We start from the raw sequence: 19,881 nt of genomic DNA, 5'->3' as shown, positions 1-19,881 counted from the left end.
ACAATTATTTAACCTAGCGGAGAAAAGGGATAATTGTAAAGGTGCGTATAGTGCCATCTATACGCAACGTGTCCTCTTTTGTCATATTCCGTGCTTCTAACCAGCCAGAGTCATCTGGATTGGCCATATCGCACTACACTGTGGCGCGGCATTTCGCGCTTAGGCAAAAGCATTGGGGTAGAGAATAGAATAAACAATTTTCGTGTAGGGTGTGGGGATAACGCACGCATCCACATGCTTTTTTCCCTGAGGTGCCAGGATTAAAGTACAGATATTTTTGGCCGTTAATTTCGGTAAGTGCCTCTATTTTTTTGTTGATACATGTAAACAATGAGACAGTGACTGCTGTATCACTCCTTTCGTTTCTTTAATGCCTTTATTAATTACGCGATCCCCGCTGGATATCGGTGCATGATGGATTGTATCGCTGGCGCACGGGTAGTTTCGTTTAATCAACCAACTTCCATTTAATTAACTCACCTTCAAACCTGTATCAATAGTATGCTTATGTTTACGCATGTTTGGTTTGCCAATCTGTGGCCTTCCTGAGACGATACATGTGGCCATAGTTGCGCATGTGTTTGGCAAGCCAAACTACGCCTAGCCGGATGGCACCCAGTTGGTCATAATATGGCAAGCTGTGGCTAGCCATAGCCACGTAGTAAGCAGCTTTTTGGAAAACCTTGCATGCAAATTTCAATTCAGTTTCAAATAAAAAAAAAGCTTCTGTTGTATTTATTCGTATCCATATAAGTCTGAATTTCTACAACATCTGAAAGAGAGACTTGGTTGCAATGAATACATTGTAATGTGTGGTTTTGCAGAAAATAATTGCATTTGTCCTGTGAGCTGAGGAGCAGCGGTTTAATTGGAACAATGTTAAGGCCGACATTCATCCATTAGTTGTTACTATTGACATCCAGAAACCCAAACAATTGATTACATTTCCTTTGTTACCATATCAGAATGCCTTAACCATGACTGAAATCCCACATTCTTTGACTTATTGCTTTCCTTTTGTTACTAAATAGTTAGAGACCCCAAATTCATCTTCAATCCTTCACAAGCTCCCAACGTTTCGGAAGAAGTATCAGAATTTGTATCTTCTCAATGCTTAGTGTCTGGCGATACTCTGTGGAATTCATTTGGTGGAACATTTAAATGTTTTATCTCCATGAGAATAAAGAAGAAATGGTAAAACTCCACACTATTTTATTTAAATGAACACGGACCCGGTTTGGATATGTAGCGTCATTATCCCATTATCATAAGACACTACATATGTGTCAACACCGGGTAGGTGTTCATTCAAATAAAATAGTGTGGAAGTTTACCATTGGTTCTTTAACCTCATGATTCTCAGTGCTAGTTCTGAATGTTATATTCAATAAGGTGGTTTCTTTTTATTTTTTTTATTGCCTAAATTGAAAGATTATTACACTTGGACTACGCATGTTGCCCTGTGAGGTGACCTTGGGGCGAGGCTTTGAGCGCTGATATAAGACATAGGCTGCTAGCAGGTAGCAGAGTACCCTGCTAGCAGGTAGTGCTTGGCTTAAATAAGGATTATTGTTAACCTATCAAACGAAGGAATCTTTCCGACCATAGGCAATTTTCATTGGTGATTATTAAGACATGTTTCCCTGAGCTCTGTGCCTCATGCATGCATTGGTAATCTCATGCAATGTAAAACTCCTATCCACTCGTATAGAAACTAGGTCCCTGTGACGTCAGGTGGAGTGGTATCACATGGGTGCCAATCTGGCCATTTTAAAATGAGGTGCATATTGACCATTGATATTTGTCTAAACTGGGATTTCTAAAACCAAACAATTTGTATGTTATGAATAGACTACTGGTGCGTAACGAATCGCAATCAATGCATTTCGTTTTCTTTGATGAAGGAAACTACCCCATTGCAATATCATTTCAGATTCTAAATTGCCTGGTGCATGGGAGCAATTCTTGATTTGCGTGACATTCCTCAGTCCCGTGATTCTTCTCTCCTTCCCGTTACATGCTGGCAGAGTGTTGATCTATGGTGGGTGATAATGACAAGCCGGGGTCCATATGATTCATTCGTCAATGCAATTTGTATAAAAAGTACGCTTGAAGCGAAAAGAGTGAGGAAAACCAGGATTTTCTCGAGGCAAACACATTGAAACAACCGTTGAGATCTCGTTACTTTTCATGTCTAACAATCAAAGTCGACATTTTGTTATAGGCTGTACTTCGAGCATTTGTATAAGGAGGGATCATAATTATAAGATTAAGGCCCCAAGGCAGCTGACAGATGGACTAAAATTTTCCTTCCTACACCGGGGGATAGAGGATTGGAATGGCTTACCCGAAGAAATTTTTTCTGAGCCATTTCCAACTCACGCCTCTATATTTACCAAAAGGATAGATAAAATTGAATTTTGAGGGCTTTGTAATTGTATATTTTTAAAATTTTGTGTTTCTTGTCTTGTTTTCTTTGGTCTTAGTATATAATTGTGTAAAATGGATTTTGAGGGCAATGTAAATGTAGATATGTATTGTATTTTTGCTGATTTGGTGCTAGGTATACGGGGACATGTATTGTGTAAAAATGGTTTTGTTGAGGGCTTTCTAAAAATTTTGTGGTACTTAGTATTTTGTTTTGCATTTTGGTTCATGTATATCATTGTGTAATAACTTTATGTTACCACCCGACTTCATGGTCGACTTGTAACCAATTATTTAATAATAATAATAAAAACTATTGAAATAGGGTTGTGTCACACATATCGTTTTACTCATTGTTTATTCCACTACAACAATGAATCATTGAACACATTGTTTAAATGTAAACGTTCAGCTTCTACAGTTGAAAGAGTGAAGAAGAAAAAACTGAAAACTATGAGAATGGTGAAATTGTCATATTCTTAATTTTGTCAGTGGCAAAATATTTGGGGGGATTTGCCATGCCTACTTTGACCGAAACATTGACAAACCCATAAGGTTCAATGCTTACTAATTGGTGAAATTTTTATCATAAGTCGTTAATCCATTAAAATAAACTACATGTGGAAAGCACAATGTAAACCTTTTTTTCTTACTTAATTGGTAGGCTTTGTGAAGTTATGACTCAAACATCTTTTCCCGGGGAAAAAATATTATCAATTGCCACAGTTACATTCTACAACCAGCTCTACTGAAAATAAGATTTTATGAGTGTAAACCAGTCATTTCCCTTCACTTGCTCTGGTATTTAATTTTATTATAGCCAACAGAAATCTAAAAATAAGGTAGTTACCTTCATCAAAGAAAACTAAATCCATTGATTGCGATTCCTTACCCACCATTAGTGCATTCATAATATACAAATTATTTGGTTTTAGAAATCCCAGTTTAGACGAATGGCAAGGGTCAATTTTAACCTCATTTGATAAATACCAGATTGGTGCCCATGCGATGCCACTCCACGTGATGTCACAGGGACCTAGTTTCTATACGGGTAGATAGGAGTTTTACATTGTCAGAGATTACCAATGCATGCATGAGGCACAGAGCTCACGGAAACATCTCTCATTAATCATCCATTAAAATTACCTATGGTCGGAAAGTTTCCTTCGTTTGATAAGGTATTAGTGATCCTATTTAACCCAAGCGCTACTTGCTAGCAGCCTGTATTTCAGCGGTGCACACATCCTAGCCCCAAGGTCACCTCACACGGTGGCAGTGGGAACCAGAATGACGTCGCACATGGCTTTTCCCAGCATTCATACTTAGCTGTCGCGTTTTCGTGCACTTGAAAATTTTCGCTTTTCATTTAATCGTGTAAAATAGATATCAGAATTTAAAAATCTATAAGTGTGAAATACGTACTCCAGCAGTAATAATCTTTCCATTTAGGCAATTAAAAAAAATAAGAAACCACCTTATTAGAGTACAAAAGTATACTTTCCAGATATCCCCACCAGTTAAGTGGCCAGCAGACACAGAGTTTATACATGAATAGTACTGCAAATGATCTGAAAACTCCGATGGCGATCACCAGCGAAATATGTACAAGTGATTATGGTAGTGCTAATATGTGCACGTGAGCAATTTGGCTATCTTTTTTCTGCTTTCGAGAATAACAACTGACATGTTGCAAAGAATCCTTTCGATCGAGTGACACCGACACCAGAAGATGCGACAGCCACAACACTTTTATCATTCCATCTACAAACAATTTTGTCTCTTCCATCAATTCGGTAATCAAACAATCAAATGTGACCCTATCTTTTTTCTTTAGGGTATCATCGGGTAGTAAAGGAGGTTTGTCTATGCGATCCTTTCTCGCTGTGCCTGTTGCTGGTGCTGGGTACAAGTGAGTATGATGAATGCCATCTGAGTTTTCACATCATTTGCAGTACTATTCATGTATAAACTCTGTGTCTGTTAGCCACTTAACTGGTGGGGATATCTGGAAAGTATCCTTTTGTTATACTGTAGTTAAGTACTATACTCGTAGAACTTCTCAGGAAATCAGCCAGGTGAAGTTGGACAAATCTTCCAACGTTTCAGTGGCCTTCTCTGCCATCGTCTTCAGGGCTAATGATGGACATGGTTAGTGGCGGCCTTATATACACAACTAGCTGACCCGGCGAACTTCGTACCGCCTAACATTCAATGAACTCATAGTTTAGTTGCACCATTTATAAATAAAGAGCGGCTGTATCGTTTTAATCATATTTGATTCATTATAAATTAAATGAGAAAATATTGATGAAATAAAAATTGGGTATCAAAGTCTAATGTACCGTTTGTGCTCTGATATCCTGGTTTCAATTGTACTTCCGGTTTCCCCAGTGTAGCTATCTCAGCTTTCACAGGATGTGTGGTAGACGCCAGAGATCTCGAGTCCCTTTTTGTCTTTAATCTTCTTAAGTTGGCTCTGTAGTTTTTCTGGTGCCTTGTGAATTGTCTCAATGTTACGCAACAAGATTCGCCGTGAAAGTACCAGATCCTTCAAATAACGAAAATGTTTAAACATTATGTAGTCCCACAGTTTACCATGAAATAAAGAAGACCACTTCCACTTTGGATTCGATTTGCCAAATTTTGAACGAAGGAGGGAAAAATCTCTGAAACAGTACCTCCAGACATTCCAAACTCCTTTGAATCTACTCATTGCATTTCTCTCTATTTCTCGGTGCAGTTGAAATGGCAGGCGCTGGCGACGCAGTGGAAATCCTTCCTGTTGAAGAGGCTGTAGCACGAGATGGGGTGACTGAGATTGAGGAAGGGAGCAGAGATTCAACGGATGAATTGCGCCACTACCTATCCATAAATTTCGCTTCCTTGCAGGGTGAGATCAACGCATTGCACAGAGAAATCACTTCGAGGGATATTCTGCTCCGAAAACTGGAGGAGAGCGTTACCAGATTATCTGAAGATATCATTCCTCTGAAGGATTATGTGACGGCAAAGATGCAAGAAGAGGTGCACAGTGACCAGGCCAGGAACGGAGACCAGGAAACTGAAGAAGAGGAAAATAACAGAGCCCAAAATAGATGCGTGGACGTGATGATGAGTCTCACGGAAATACGTGAGAATAATGAAGAGAAAACTCAGAAAGTCAGAGGTTTTTACGAGAAGATATACAAAGCATCCCCCTTCACCTCTCGTATGCTGACGTTCCTGGAGAGAAATCGTGGAGTGAAAGTAATTGTCGATTGTGATTCCTCCAATATCTCCAACTTAGTGAGACGATTGGTCAGCCTGGACGCTGCAAAAACGCATGGTACAGAATTTCATGCGTTCACTGACTTTTTTCAATGCAAGGTTTACTTGGGAGGTAAGGCTGAGAAATCGAAGGTATATGAAAGTAATACAGGTCGATATGTGTACAAAATTTATGACCCTGAAGTTTCCCTGGCTCAGAGCTTGGCACAGATGGTGATGTACTTGATCTTCAATAACCGAGGCTGTCCTTACGCGTGTGACGATGAACTATATGAGAAACTGTATGAGAAAATTGTGCTTGAAACATCGCAGAAGAAGAGCTCGGGGACGTCTGTGGACCAATTGATAAATGATGCCTTGAGCATGACATCATATTTTGCAAGAGAAGTATCGTTGATTTCGGTTGTCCCAGGAATGCTGGTCAAGTATGGTTCGAAGGAAGGAATGTCGAAACTGCAGGAGCAGATGCCTTTTCTCATGCTCTTCTTCATGCAACATGTGATTCCAAAAATGGGGAGCTAGTGAATGAGGTAAGTGACTTGCTTGTTAAATTATTCCATCAGAATACAGAAATCTTCATGAAAAATCGACTTATTTGATATGCGATGTGATATCCACGTCAGTCATTTTGGTGAACCGGGAGTTGAAAAGTGACTGGCCAACATGAATCAATGCCTTTGCAATTGTTACCTAATCGGTGCTTGAGTTAAAGCCTTTATATATAAAGTTGGATATTATTGTTATAGTGTTATTATTACTGTTATAACATTCCATTGTGATTTTTTAATGCCTTTATCACAAATCGCACAAATGCTCAGATGCAATGCTTGTGCGATAATATCTGCATTCTAGAATTATAATCATTAATTCATTACTTCAGGTGTTACACTAATAAAAAGAACATTTTTTCTTGGTAACCCCTGTATATTGTATTTATCCTAACCTAAAATGGCAGCAAGAAAGATAGACTCATTTTTTAATGAATGAACCACATTCAGTATATTTTTAGCAGGTGCATATTGTTAATTCTTCTATTTTATGGATGTATCTTACATTCTCCTGCAAAGAGATCCAATGTCTAGGTACTTAATCTTGACAGTGATGTATTGTAATGATAATTTGTTTGATGCGATTTATTCATTATAATTTGTTTGATGATTTCACATACAATACGGACCTTTCAAGAAGCATATTTTTACAAATGAATGCATTGTACAATGGTTTAGTTTTCTTTTGTTGCCATGATTTGTCAATTTAGCCTTGAAGCCATATGGTTTTTGCTATTTCTGTCTATCATCCCTGATAAGAAAGACAATATCAGTTGGTTGATAAATGTATTTTTCATACCCATTGGTAGCCATAAACGGAGGTTCTAATATTATGTACACCATTATGTTTTTTTTCAAATGATTTTGTAATTTAATTCTAATAAAAGAAGAGATTTATTCTTACTTATTCTTGCATAAATACCCATGATTTCTCTCCAAGGAAAATCAGTTGGTTAGTGGCAGTGGTAAGTGTTTACCAAGAATATTTCTGGGTGAAAAATGTGATCAGATATGAAAATGATGGCATATTTTTTGCAATAAAATTTTCATATGACAAATGTTTGTTTCACGAATATTACCCAAGAGGATCTTCAAATCTGCCTCTGACAATGAGTATTGTTGTCACTCACCACGCATATAAATGAGTTTACGTAAACCTCCAAACGCATCATTGGCAGCCCTGATAAAAATAAACTCCTCCATTAAGGAGATGTTTACCCTCCATTGAGGGTACAGGAAGGATAGGTGTACCCTTCAGCAAGGGTACACGAAGGGTATTTTAGAACATTGGTGGGTACGCCCTCTCCTTCCTGGAGGGTACGGTAAGGGTTTGGCCAGCCTCGATGAAGGGTACAGGAAGGATAAGTGTACCCTTCAGCAAGGGTACACGAAGGGTATTTTAGAACATTGGTGGGTACGCCCTCTCCTTCCTGGAGGGTACGGTAAGGGTTTGGCCAGCCTCGATGAAGGGTACAGGAAGGATAAGTGTACCCTTCAGCAAGGGTACACGAAGGGTATTTTAGAACATTGGTGGGTACGCCCTCTCCTTCCTGGAGGGTACGGGAAGGGTTTGGCCAGCCTCGATGAAGGGTACAGGAAGGATAAGTGTACCCTTCAGCAAGGGTACACGAAGGGTATTTTACAACATCGGTGGGTACGCCCTCGACTTCCTGGAGGGTACGGTAAGGGTTTGGCCAGCCTCGATGAAGGGTACAGGAAGGATAAGTGTACCCTTCAGCAAGGGTACACGAAGGGTATTTTAGAACATTGGTGGGTACGCCCTCTCCTTCCTGGAGGGTACGGGAAGGGTTTGGCCAGCCTCGATGAAGGGTACAGGAAGGATAAGTGTACCCTTCAGCAAGGGTACACGAAGGGTATTTTACAACATCGGTGGGTACGCCCTCTCCTTCCTGGAGGGTACGGGAAGGGTTTGGCCAGCCTCGATGAGGGTACAGGAAGGATAAGTGTACCCTTCCTGTACCCTTCAGCAAGGGTACACGAAGGGTATTTTAGAACATTGGTGGGTACGCCCTCTCCTTCCTGGAGGGTACGGGAAGGGTTTGGCCAGCCTCGATGAAGGGTACAGGAAGGATAAGTGTACCCTTCAGCAAGGGTACTCGAAGGGTATTTTAGAACATTGGTGGGTACGCCCTCTCCTTCCTGGAGGGTACGGGAAGGGTTTGGCCAGCCTCGATGAAGGGTACAGGAAGGATAAGTGTACCCTTCAGCAAGGGTACACGAAGGGTATTTTAGAACATCGGTGGGTACGCCCTCGACTTCCTGGAGGGTACGGTAAGGGTTTGGCCAGCCTCGATGAAGGGTACAGGAAGGATAAGTGTACCCTTCAGCAAGGGTACACGAAGGGTATTTTAGAACATTGGTGGGTACGCCCTCTCCTTCCTGGAGGGTACGGGAAGGGTTTGGCCAGCCTCGATGAAGGGTACAGGAAGGATAAGTGTACCCTTCAGCAAGGGTACACGAAGGGTATTTTACAACATCGGTGGGTACGCCCTCTCCTTCCTGGAGGGTACGGGAAGGGTTTGGCCAGCCTCGATGAGGGTACAGGAAGGATAAGTGTACCCTTCCTGTACCCTTCAGCAAGGGTACACGAAGGGTATTTTAGAACATTGGTGGGTACGCCCTCTCCTTCCTGGAGGGTACGGGAAGGGTTTGGCCAGCCTCGATGAAGGGTACAGGAAGGATAAGTGTACCCTTCAGCAAGGGTACACGAAGGGTATTTTACAACATCGGTGGGTACGCCCTCTCCTTCCTGGAGGGTACGGGAAGGGTTTGGCCAGCCTCGATGAAGGGTACAGGAAGGATAAGTGTACCCTTCAGCAAGGGTACACGAAGGGTATTTTAGAACATCGGTGGGTACGCCCTCTCCTTCCTGGAGGGTACGGGAAGGGTTTCGCCAGCCTCAATGAAGGGTAGGATAAAATAAAAACTAAAAATCCATGAATTAACATAAACATTTAAAAAATCGCTAATAAACTAAATTAAACGAATAGGGATGAGTTGCAACAGTGATTTCTAAAGTTATAGGGCATAAAAAAAATTAGCCTTCACGTGGTCTTGAACCCAGGACTTACATATTACAGGATCACAAACTAGAGAATTAACAATGTGACTGCGTAGATTTCCGCTGTGTTCAGGTTCCAGTTTCTCCATATTTCCGGTGCAACCGCGTCGGTTTGTTGGTGATGACAACAGTTTCGCTGGCACTGCTGCCAGCGTCTTCAGGTCGAAGATGATGCCGGTCCACGATTTTCGTCCTCCTTATATAGGGGGTCAGTCCCGCCAGTTGTGGCTGCCGCTCTCTTATTGGTCCGCCTAATGAGCCTCCTCCAATGGGCATCCAGATGGTAGCCGTCGTCTCTGTTAAAATTGTCCGTCCGGGCTATCTCAATGGATTCGCGGATGAGTCTGGGAAAATATCTGCCTTCTTTCACTATTACCTTGGCGTCGTCAAACTTAATGTCATGTCCCGGGGTCCAGGCGTGCTCCGATATGGCAGACAGCTGGAATTGCCTGTTTTTCGTTGCCCTTCGGTGCTCTTGCATCCGTATCTTGAGTGAACGGCAAGTCTCACCGATGTATGCTTTTCCACACGAGCAAGGGACCTTGTAAACACCTTCATGAAGGTCGTGCTGTAGTCTGTCTTTGGCTGTGGGCAGCCATCTGGATGCCCATTGGAGGAGGCTCATTTGGCGGACCAATAAGAGAGCGGCAGCCACAACTGGCGGGACTGACCCCCTATATAAGGAGGACGAAAATCGTGGACCGGCATCATCTTCGACCTGAAGACGCTGGCAGCAGTGCCAGCGAAACTGTTGTCATCACCAACAAACCGACGCGGTTGCACCGGAAATATGGAGAAACTAGAGAATTAACAACCTTGGCTATCGAGGTACTTGACAGGAGTAGATTCTCAACGGAACTTATACTACAAAATCTTAAGATGAGAATCGCACCCGGGCCTATGTGGAAGAAAGCTGTGACTTTTTTCTACCACACCTATTTCGTTTCAGAAAATAAGATCGGCATTCTAATACTGAACATCATTCTAGCGATGTCTCATTGTCAGCCACACAAATAGGTTACATCCTAAAACGTGAATGGAAGAACTTATAAATGAGCTTTTTTCACAAAATTACAGAAACTATTGTGTACAGTGGCGTTGCCAGGAATTTCGTTTGGGGGGGGGGGTCCAAAACCAGGTGGGGAAAGTTTTGAAAAACAGGATAGTAAGTATTGGGATTCAACTTATTCAAACACTTTTCATAATCGAAAAAACTTCAATAGTGAAAGAAATATTTTTTAAATTCATTATTTTACAATACTTTGATTTCTATTATGAAGGAAAATGATTGTTTTTTTATACTTCGGGGGGGCGGAGGGTCCGAACCCTCCGGACCCCACCCCTGGATACGCCACTGAATATGCATATTACTGTTTTCCTTAAGGAAATTTTAAAGATTAGTTGTGTAGCCCGTCTATCTTTGCTTTCAAAGACTGCTTACGTTCTTGTACGGAACTCAATACTCTTTAGCAGGTGAAAGTAGCTAAGGAGACTCTTTCAGGATATGTTTTCTTCAGTTATAAATGCTAAGTCCCAAGGAAGGGTAAACGAAGGATTTTTCTCTCCTTCCCTTACCCTTAATGGTGGGTAGAGGAAGGGTACACGGATGGTAAGGGAAGGAGTTCCAAGGAAGGGTACACGAAGGATTTTTCTCTCCTTCCCTTACCCTTAATGGTGGGTAGGGTGTGGGTTGTGCAAGGGTAACTACCCACCATGAAGGATGCCACCCTTCCAGTACCCACCATGGTGGAGTTTATTTTTGTCAGGGAGACAAATTGATCCGAGTTTAACGGGGAGTATTTGTATAAAGCCGATGTCCCACGGTCAAATTTGCATCAAAATTTTTGTCCAAATATTGCGGGTGTCCAACGATGGATCTCATTTTGTTAAAAAATAATCGACAGGCGATATTTATGTAAACAAACGATGATATATATATTATATATATATCTCACTTTTTCCATCAGCGACTCAAGTGGAGACTTTTGTAAACCCATTGAAATGCGCGGTGGGTGACAAAGGTGGCAAATCATGGGGGAACCCTTGGAACACATCGGGAAACATCGTCACTCGAGAGGCGGACGTAGAGTGAGAACAGGGTCAGCAGTTTTCGTGTGCGAAGTGGAGATAAAGTGCGCTTGCTTTTATTCCCTGAGGAGCCAGGATAAGAGGATCGGTATTGTTCAAGCGTGAATTTCGGTGAGTGCTTCATTGCTTCTATTTTTGTACTCACGTAAAAACATTGAGACAGTTCTGTATCACTCCGCTCGTTTCTTTAATGCCTTTATTAATTACGCGATCCCTGCCGGATATCAGTGCGTAGTGGACTGTATCGCATGTGTTCAATGAATTATTGATGACATTACTAGCATGACAAGGCGTTGAGGACATTGAGACGAAGGCATGTTTAACCCTAGGAAGACTGAAAAAAAATTATCGCGTAGTAGCCTGACTGGGTCCAATGGACCCTGAAACATTTTTTCCACAATAATACCAGTTTTTGATGAATTTAGACTGAGTTAAGTGATGTTTTCCATCTTATTTACTTCCTCAGCATATTCTTTGTCTTTATTATTATTAAATTATTTTGTTTGAAGCTATTATTGCAGCTAAGCATAATATTATTCCTTTTATCAGAAATATCACTCCACTTTTCCCATTTTTATGAAAGTTCATTAGCACAATAACATTAACACAAATTACAAAGTGGATTTTCTGTCAATGATAAATTAGATATGTAACAAATTTAATGAAACAAAAGTATGATGAATTTACAAAAGTTATTAAAAACTGCAATGCTACTACAGGCACAGATAGCATTAAATTTCTGAATGATCTTGGCATATAATTTGTGCCCATTGTGAAAAGGATGTTCGTGTCTTTCTATCCCTTTTGTAGTTGCACTTACGATACTTATTTTCCTAGGTTGCTAAGGTTGTCAAGGAGTGTGTCACATTTTCTTTTTCACCATGTAAATCTTCCGAAAGTTGATTTTCTCTTGGATTCCATGAGATACCACTTTGTTAGGAAATCCTGTAGCCTGTATGGCACTTACAGTCGTGAGCTCGGGTGGAATCCCTCGTTTATTTTAGCTTATGATCTCTACAATCGCTAAATCTTTGGAAAGTAGTGGGTTACCTATTTATGTTTCTGGCTGATTAGTCCCTCAACCATACCTTTAACTAATCTTTTCCCTTGATTGACCTCTCGAATTTTATGAGATTCTCTACCTGTGTATACTTAGACATTCCACTTGTATGAATCACTACTATGACTTGCAGCCAAAATTTTAATTCCATACTTTCCTGGTATTGATGATACAAACTCCCTAAAATTACAGCGCCCACGGAACATCAATAAATGTTCGTCAACTGTCATGCAGGATCCTGGCACGAATGCATATTTCAAATATTCATTCCGCCCATCAAATATCTCTCTGATAGTCTGCAATTTGTCTTTGCCTCTGCTTTCCCTCATTTCTGTCGCATTATCAAATCAAATAACCCGCAGTATTACTTTTGACTCCATAATACTGCTGCATATTGGCTGCCCGTCTAGTTTACTCCAAAGTTCTGAAAATTTTTGATTTTTTACTTGTAAAAATGATATATATTAGCATCGCGAGAACCTTATTTATTTCAGTCATCTTCTTCATTCTACAAAGCTTGAAAAACTAAACCTTTCAATGGTGGTCTATTTTCTATCAACATCAAAGATGTTAGGACGCAAAATTAGCAAAAGAGCATAAGACAATAAAAATTCCGCACGGCTCACGGGATATGACGCAAAATATTACGCCTTCGCATTCTACCCTTTTTAGTGGCATGAGGTTTTTTTTACCACTCCTCTTTCAGATTGCGCGAAATAAAAATTTCTCCCAATAGGAATTCCCCATTTTCGTATTTCTATCATGTTCTCAGAAAGATGAAGAAGAATCAGCCAAGGTTCAGTTCTTCTTCATCCTTATTCAACATTTTAGGCTTCATCTCCACCGGATTCCCTACTACCCTCCTCCTGTTAGCGCTGTATATTTAGAAGCTGAACACGTCGTTCTGCAATCTTTAGATAAATGCACTCCAAATGTGTGTCACTATTAGCGAGTCTGTAAATAAAGTGACAATGAAATTGATCAATTTTTCATTCCAAACTTCACTTAGATATAAATGGAATATAACATTGTTCGTGCTACTCCTTAGTTGTAAATTCAGGTAAAAATTAGCAAAGCACTGTCTCGTATTATGTTTCTGATATCATCAAGCAATTCAAAGAATTCAATAATTACGCTAGAACAGCAAATTCTTACAATAATTATAAACAATCCTTTTTGTTATTACCTCAAAAATATCTTGATAGCTATTTTGACTGTAATATCCAAATGGCGACGCCGACTTCTTAGCCCCTCAACTGCACAGTATATCAATAGTCACTCTATGAATTCAGTCACATCAATACCTCACTACACAAAATTTGGTACCACCAAGCATCCGGTAAAGATAGGAATAAGGACATTACTGTATATCATAGTAGTTGTCATCTAACTAATCCATCTGAGGAGTAAACGATTTGGTAAATGAGGTAAATACTGAAGAAGTACATTAGAATGAAGGAATATAGTATTTTATACAATCCATAAAGTTTTTTACCTACCATGCCTGGTATCAAAATGTAATGATAGAATTCAAGTTCTTCAATGTCTTCAGTTAGATAGTTGGAATAACAGCAAATGTCGGCAGGCAGCGAGACCACTCCAGCTTGCGAGCGTAACTTCTGACTGTCCACCACGAAAGCACCGCAGACGCTAGATAAACGGTCTCACATATAAAACTAACAGATTATGGGACTAAATGTTGATAATTCACACTGTGTGTGCGTCAAACCAGAGAAAGTTACAAAAACTACCCATTACGAAACGATGTGGATACATGTTTCTGACTGTGTCACTCTAAATGTGATATTGGACGAGCATATGAAAGGCTTCAAGCCAATCTATAAAAAATGCCCACTTATTGGTAATTAAACTAATGGTTTAACTATAGCCTACGACTTTGTTTATATCACCATAAACATTGAATCTCCCAAAAATACAAACTAAATAAGAAAATTGCTGATAAGTTGAAATGAATCACCTATAGCATTGAAAATAGTCGACTGGGTCCAATGGACCCAGTCCGTCCACTATGTAACTTTGTAGTATACTATAAAATGTAATGAGCCCATTCTCTTTATTTCTTGCTATGCTTTAGAGGACATACATTTAGGAAAAGTCACGGCGTCAAAATGAGTTCCGTGCATTTTTGGCATAATTATAAACTTTCAAAACTACCAACTGGGTCCATTGGACCCAGTCCGTCGTTCTAGGGTTAAACGATTCCAAACGGTTAGTTGTCGTCTGCCAGTAAGGGGGCCGCCGATTGGCTGTAATCCTGACGTCACGCGATTGCCACGCCACAGAGGCCGGGGTAGACGCGATTAAAACCCCCCTTCGCAGTGAATTTCTCCACTTCACGTGGCGCGGCATTTCGGCGTGTGGACCACATTACAACGATTACAACTGATCACAACATCGCCACTCTAGTGGCGGTCAGAGCGAGGACAGGGTCAACAGTTTTCGTGTACGGTGTGGAGATAAAGTGCGCATGCTCATGCTTTTTTCCCTGGGGAGCCAGGATAAGAGGATCGGTATTGTTTTGGCGTGAATTTCGGTGAGTGTTTCATTGCTTCTACTTTTTGTTTCACATAAAAACATTGAGACCGTTCTGTATCACTCCCCTCGTTCCTTTAATGTCTTTATTAATTAAGCGATCCCTGCCGGATATCAGTGCGTGATGGACTGTATCGTATGTGTCGAATTAATTATTGTTTAGTAAAAATTGTGGAGTGAGTTAAAAATGTGTGTTGAATTAATTTTAAAATTAACTATATTTAGATCTCAACAGTGGGATAATAAGTCCTGTTAAATACATATTGTTTAAAAGTTGGTGCTCTAACAATGCAATTAAGGATGCAACGTTAGATTGCATGTTATGTAGGGACGCATACCCGGTTATCCAACCTTCAGTGATGCGTACATGAAGGATGCGACTCGTAGACGACACTGAAATTTACAAAGTGAGACTTTACGGTCAAGTGAGACTTAGCTAAAGTTCGTTTAATAGTCATTGCAAAGATCTCACTTTTTAATGTGACAATTAAGCTGCCAAAATCTCGATCGGGCCTTGAAATTTTGAGTGTCGGCAATCAACGCCGCGAAAAAGTGAAGTAAAAGTTGACACAAGATATTAAATGCGTACTTGTTTACATGATTCTCGTTTCCGTGTTGTATTTTGCTGAGGTTTTATTAAACTGCATTTTTTCGTTCTCTCTTACTGTGTGCAAATGTAGATGAATACTGCGTTATTGGAAGCTTTTCTGCACGTTAATGAACTGAGTTGGCTGAATAAAAGCTCACTTTTTATTAGCTTCGTGCATACTTCGATGTTTCCAGTGAAGTAATTGTTCAAATGCTGATATTTTCATGTCATTTTATGGTCATCTTGTATGATTAACTGCGTATGGTTGTTTGGACTACAGGTTAGTCGAAGTTTGATGGTATACGTTCAGTGAAAGTGGATGAAATTCTCTCGCGTTAACTTGAAACTGTACCAATTAATTTGAAGATTTACCAATCAATGGTTGTCTCTGGTGGATGCATATTTTGAAGGAGTTATGGGTTATGGGATAATTCCTTTATGCTTACCTATATTTTAATTCTTGGAATGTTGACTTAAGGGGTTATCTATACTAGAGAAATGGACACTCAAGTATACCTACCTATGTCATCAAAACCAATGAATATATGATGAAACGCAATGAAACATGTTGAATGTGAGAATAGATTTATATCAATATAAATATCTCCATGTCTGCTTCAAATGATGCCTCGACATATGTGAATACATAACCTGAGTATCCATTCACGAATTTTGTAGTGAAAATTGTCAATGAAGTCTGTGATCCTTTGTAAATAAAATGTCATAACAATCCTACGTCCTCGAGAAAATATTGTTTTTCTGCAAATAATGTTATTATGAAGGAAAGTATGTTTTACTTTTTATTACTGCCTTTCATAAGGAAATCATCATTGTAAACATTCAAATGCATAGTCGAAAAAACGAAACAGAAACCGTCTAGTTTCAAAATGACAGAAACATGTTAAACGTGATATGGAGTCATACGGAAAGAGTTCATTATGCAATTATGGAATGAAAACGCTTAAAATGCAATGCAACATATAGAGACTAGCATTTGCCTGGCCAAGTGACATGAAAATCAAGTATTTGCTTACGAAGACCATTTACGCCACTTTTGCTATCATATGCAAGTATCTTATTTAAGGTAAATTATAGAATATAAACTCATAAGTAACCGAAGAACTTAACAATTACTAGCTTGTATTCAAAATCAACATAAATTATGCCAACCTGTTCAACCACTTACTCTGTTGTAATTATCACATAATCATAAAATTTTCTTGTTGGTATATTGTTCGATAGAGTTCAACTTCAAAATTTAAGTAAAGCCGATGTCCCACGGTCAAATTTGCGTCAAAATATTTTGATCAAAATTTTTGTCCAAAAATTTTGATGCAAATATTTTGATACAACTGGACTTGGGGTGTCCCACGATGCATCTCATTTTGATCAAAAACAAACGAAAGACGATATTTATGTAAACAACTAGGAAACTTGTGGAGGTGGAGGATTCTTTCTTTTTAAGCAGGCGAAATTGTTTGAACAGGCCTCTTGAACATTAAAGATGCGAAAAAAAGAAAACAGAAGGAATGCTGAACTTGGCCTTGGCTGGAAAAGGGGTATGAAAGCGTTGGAATAAGCATGCTAAACATGTTGGAGAAGGAGTTGGTCGCCGATGTTCCCGTTTATTATCGATAATAATTGACGACAAGTCAGGATATTTTCATGTCCCTTATCAGCAAGGTTGAGGGCAGAATAAAACGCCAGGATACAAACGTGAGGCAGTTTATTCCCGCGAGGAAAATGTTATTAATAAATGATGGACATTGTGGTTGAGGAGATGTTATGAATAGTGCTGTAAGCGTGCATTTAAATCACATTTTTCTCTCCTAATCTAGCAGTTTATAAAATAAGGTCCTTATCCTATAACCATAGTAATAGAAACGGGCAGCTGTAGTGTTTCACAGGTACAATCGTCAGTTCATATGAGTCGTTTCTCCAGCTGCTCGCTCGCATTGTATGCCTTCCATAAAGCGTAAAATTCGGCCTCGATACCTTAAGTAAATCTTTCATTATTTCCAAAACATCCCTCCTGGGATTGCGATTCTAAAGATCGCTTCCTTTCTATTTAAGATCAACTGATTATTACGGATTTCCTAGTTGAGAGCTTCCATCGCCTATCACTAAGACAAATTTTTGCTCATATTTACCTTTAGGGCCACACCAGGCGATGAAATAGACGATCACGAACGTATATATAAATTTGAAATAATGTTTTGTGAATTCACTTCGTGGTATGGTGATATTATAAATTTAAAACTAAACCTTTTAGTATTCCATACAATACTAATGAAAAAACTCAACCGGTTTCGATCTTTTCAGGTCCTTATCTAGAGGTTTACGATTAAGATAACGACCTGAAAAGGTGGAAACCGGTTGGGGTTTTAATGCATACTGTGTGGAATACAACAAAGTTTGTTTTTGTGTCCATAATATACATAATTATTAATTAAAATACTCATGCAGACGATAAATAAGTTTAACGTATTTGGCCTGTGTGTCAGCGCTTGGCGATGCTTTTTTGTCAAAGGCCCCGTGATTGGTTGGTTTCATCCAATTGGATGAAAATTTAGAACCTGTCCTATCCATTTGTACAAATCGGTGATTTGTACAAACGATAGGACCAAAAGCCAGTTGGACAAAATTTTGACCGTGGGACAGGGTGCGCGTCAGTTGCATCAAATTTTGATCAAAATATTTTGACGCAAATTTGACCGTGGGACATCGGCTTAATGGGTCATCTCCATCAATACCGACTCGATGTATTTTCACGGAAAAGACGTATATTAAGTGTCTGGCTATTTCATGAAACGCGCCAGTCTGCTGCTGTGTCCTCACCAAGAAATTAGTTCCTATTAATTTCCGTAACCCAAATATCTTCTTATTTTAACTTATAATACAGCCAGTGTAGTCATATTTATTCATCCGTGAAGGACACTTTAGCCCATAAGTCAACTCCAGTTGGGCACTTTAGGTTAAAGTGACAATTCGGCCATTTTCTTCTAAAGTGGCGTTTATGAAACGGAAAAAGCAGACTTTAGCTGAGCAAAAGTATACTTTAGCTTAAAATGCCGTCTATCAAACGCCTCCTTACATTAGTAAAAATTGTTTAGTGAGTTAAAATGTGCGTTCTTCATCACATTCATAGGGGTTCCCAGCGAGGGTTGGGGGGGGGGGCAAGATCCCCCCTTAGAAGCTAAAATTGCAAAAGTGTTTGAGCAAATTCAGTACTGAATTAAAACGATAGTATTCAACAAATTTTCTTTAAGCCCACGAAAAATCATATATATTTGTAGTATATGTAACAAAGTAAAACTATTTTTTCAAGGAGATAATCTCACAAATCACATGGCTTGTCCCCCCTAGTTATCATCCTGGATACGCCCTTGCCTGATTACATGATACATTAAAACACGTACGGGTTAATGTCAAAATGAATGAACGTGAGCATGATCGCCAAAATGCACCATGTAACCGCCCAATTTCTGAGAATGCATGCACAGGAAATAGTACCTGTTCTAATTTGGTTCATCCATTCGTACATGTTGCGTTCCGGTCCACAAAAACCATTCACGCAAACATACGTTAACTTGTACATGTTAATGTACCATGTAACGAGGCCTTAATATCCCAGACAGCACAAAATGTCTGGAATGTCTTTAGCTAATATCTATTAAATATCTTACAATAACCTTTATTGAAATTTTGTAAATATCTGAATGTCCACTTTTCTGGTATCTACATGATATCTTTCTAGACATTCATTCACATTGGACCCACTGGGCAAATGCTGGATAAGTGACTTGAATATAATATGTTTCGGTATAGCAAGAGTTAAGTATTCAACTGAATAGGGTTGTTCAAGCCTATCAGAACGGTCTAAGAAAACGAATGTATATCACTTCTGATGTAATTTCATTTTGATTGGGATGAATGACAGATGCGTTGAAAAAGTAATGATGGAATTATTAGCAATCAAAATTCGAACAATTTTAAACGCCGCCAAAAACGGTCCGCCATCTTGAAATAGAGGTGATTACGTAACAAGCCTGTACGGCTGGCCTGTACCCTCAATCGCTCGATGCCAAGCTGACCACTCTGCGTGCCGACTGGACATTTGCCAAGGTTATTCCTTATTTTGAAATGGCCTATGTTTTGCATGAAGCTTCCGGATGGATCAAGGCGTCATAAAATCCATTCTTCAAGTTAGACAGGCAACGTATGTAGTGTAATTGTTGACAGGAATTGAAAGTTTTGTATAGCTGCA

The 19,881-nt window shown here is 39.6% G+C and overlaps 2 protein-coding genes across 5 annotated transcripts in view; both read left to right on the top strand.

Moving 5' to 3' along the window:
- Window positions 1-25: 25 nt before the first annotated feature.
- Window positions 26-7,145, top strand: LOC124170155. Its single transcript, XM_046548853.1, has 2 exons — window positions 26-293; window positions 5,168-7,145. Exon 2 carries the CDS (start codon window positions 5,173-5,175, stop codon window positions 6,214-6,216), a length of 1,044 nt encoding a protein of 347 aa, XP_046404809.1. The 5' UTR covers window positions 26-293; window positions 5,168-5,172; the 3' UTR covers window positions 6,217-7,145.
- A 4,214-nt stretch (window positions 7,146-11,359) lies between these two features.
- Window positions 11,360-19,881, top strand: part of LOC124170153 — a 45,520-nt gene continuing 36,998 nt past the window's right edge. For 2 of the 4 annotated variants that reach the window (XM_046548849.1, XM_046548848.1), the window contains exon 1: window positions 15,625-15,894. In XM_046548849.1, coding sequence (XP_046404805.1) covers window positions 15,876-15,894 — 19 coding nt within the window. In that variant the 5' untranslated portion in view covers window positions 15,625-15,875. Of the gene's footprint in view, window positions 11,524-14,719; window positions 15,027-15,624; window positions 15,895-19,881 lie in introns of those variants that run through there. The other 2 variants (XM_046548851.1, XM_046548850.1) reach the window with 2 other exon arrangements.

Source organism: Ischnura elegans, chromosome 13 (genome assembly GCF_921293095.1).
Source record: "Ischnura elegans chromosome 13, ioIscEleg1.1, whole genome shotgun sequence".
Lineage (NCBI taxonomy): Eukaryota > Metazoa > Arthropoda > Insecta > Odonata > Coenagrionidae > Ischnura > Ischnura elegans.
This window is presented reverse-complemented; position numbering and strand designations above follow the sequence as displayed.

What these genes read in the sequence shown, in the direction of transcription:
- LOC124170155 (XM_046548853.1), top strand. Translation starts at nt 5,173, where the DNA reads ATGGCAGGCGCTGGCGACGCAGTGGAAATCCTTCCTGTTGAAGAGGCT.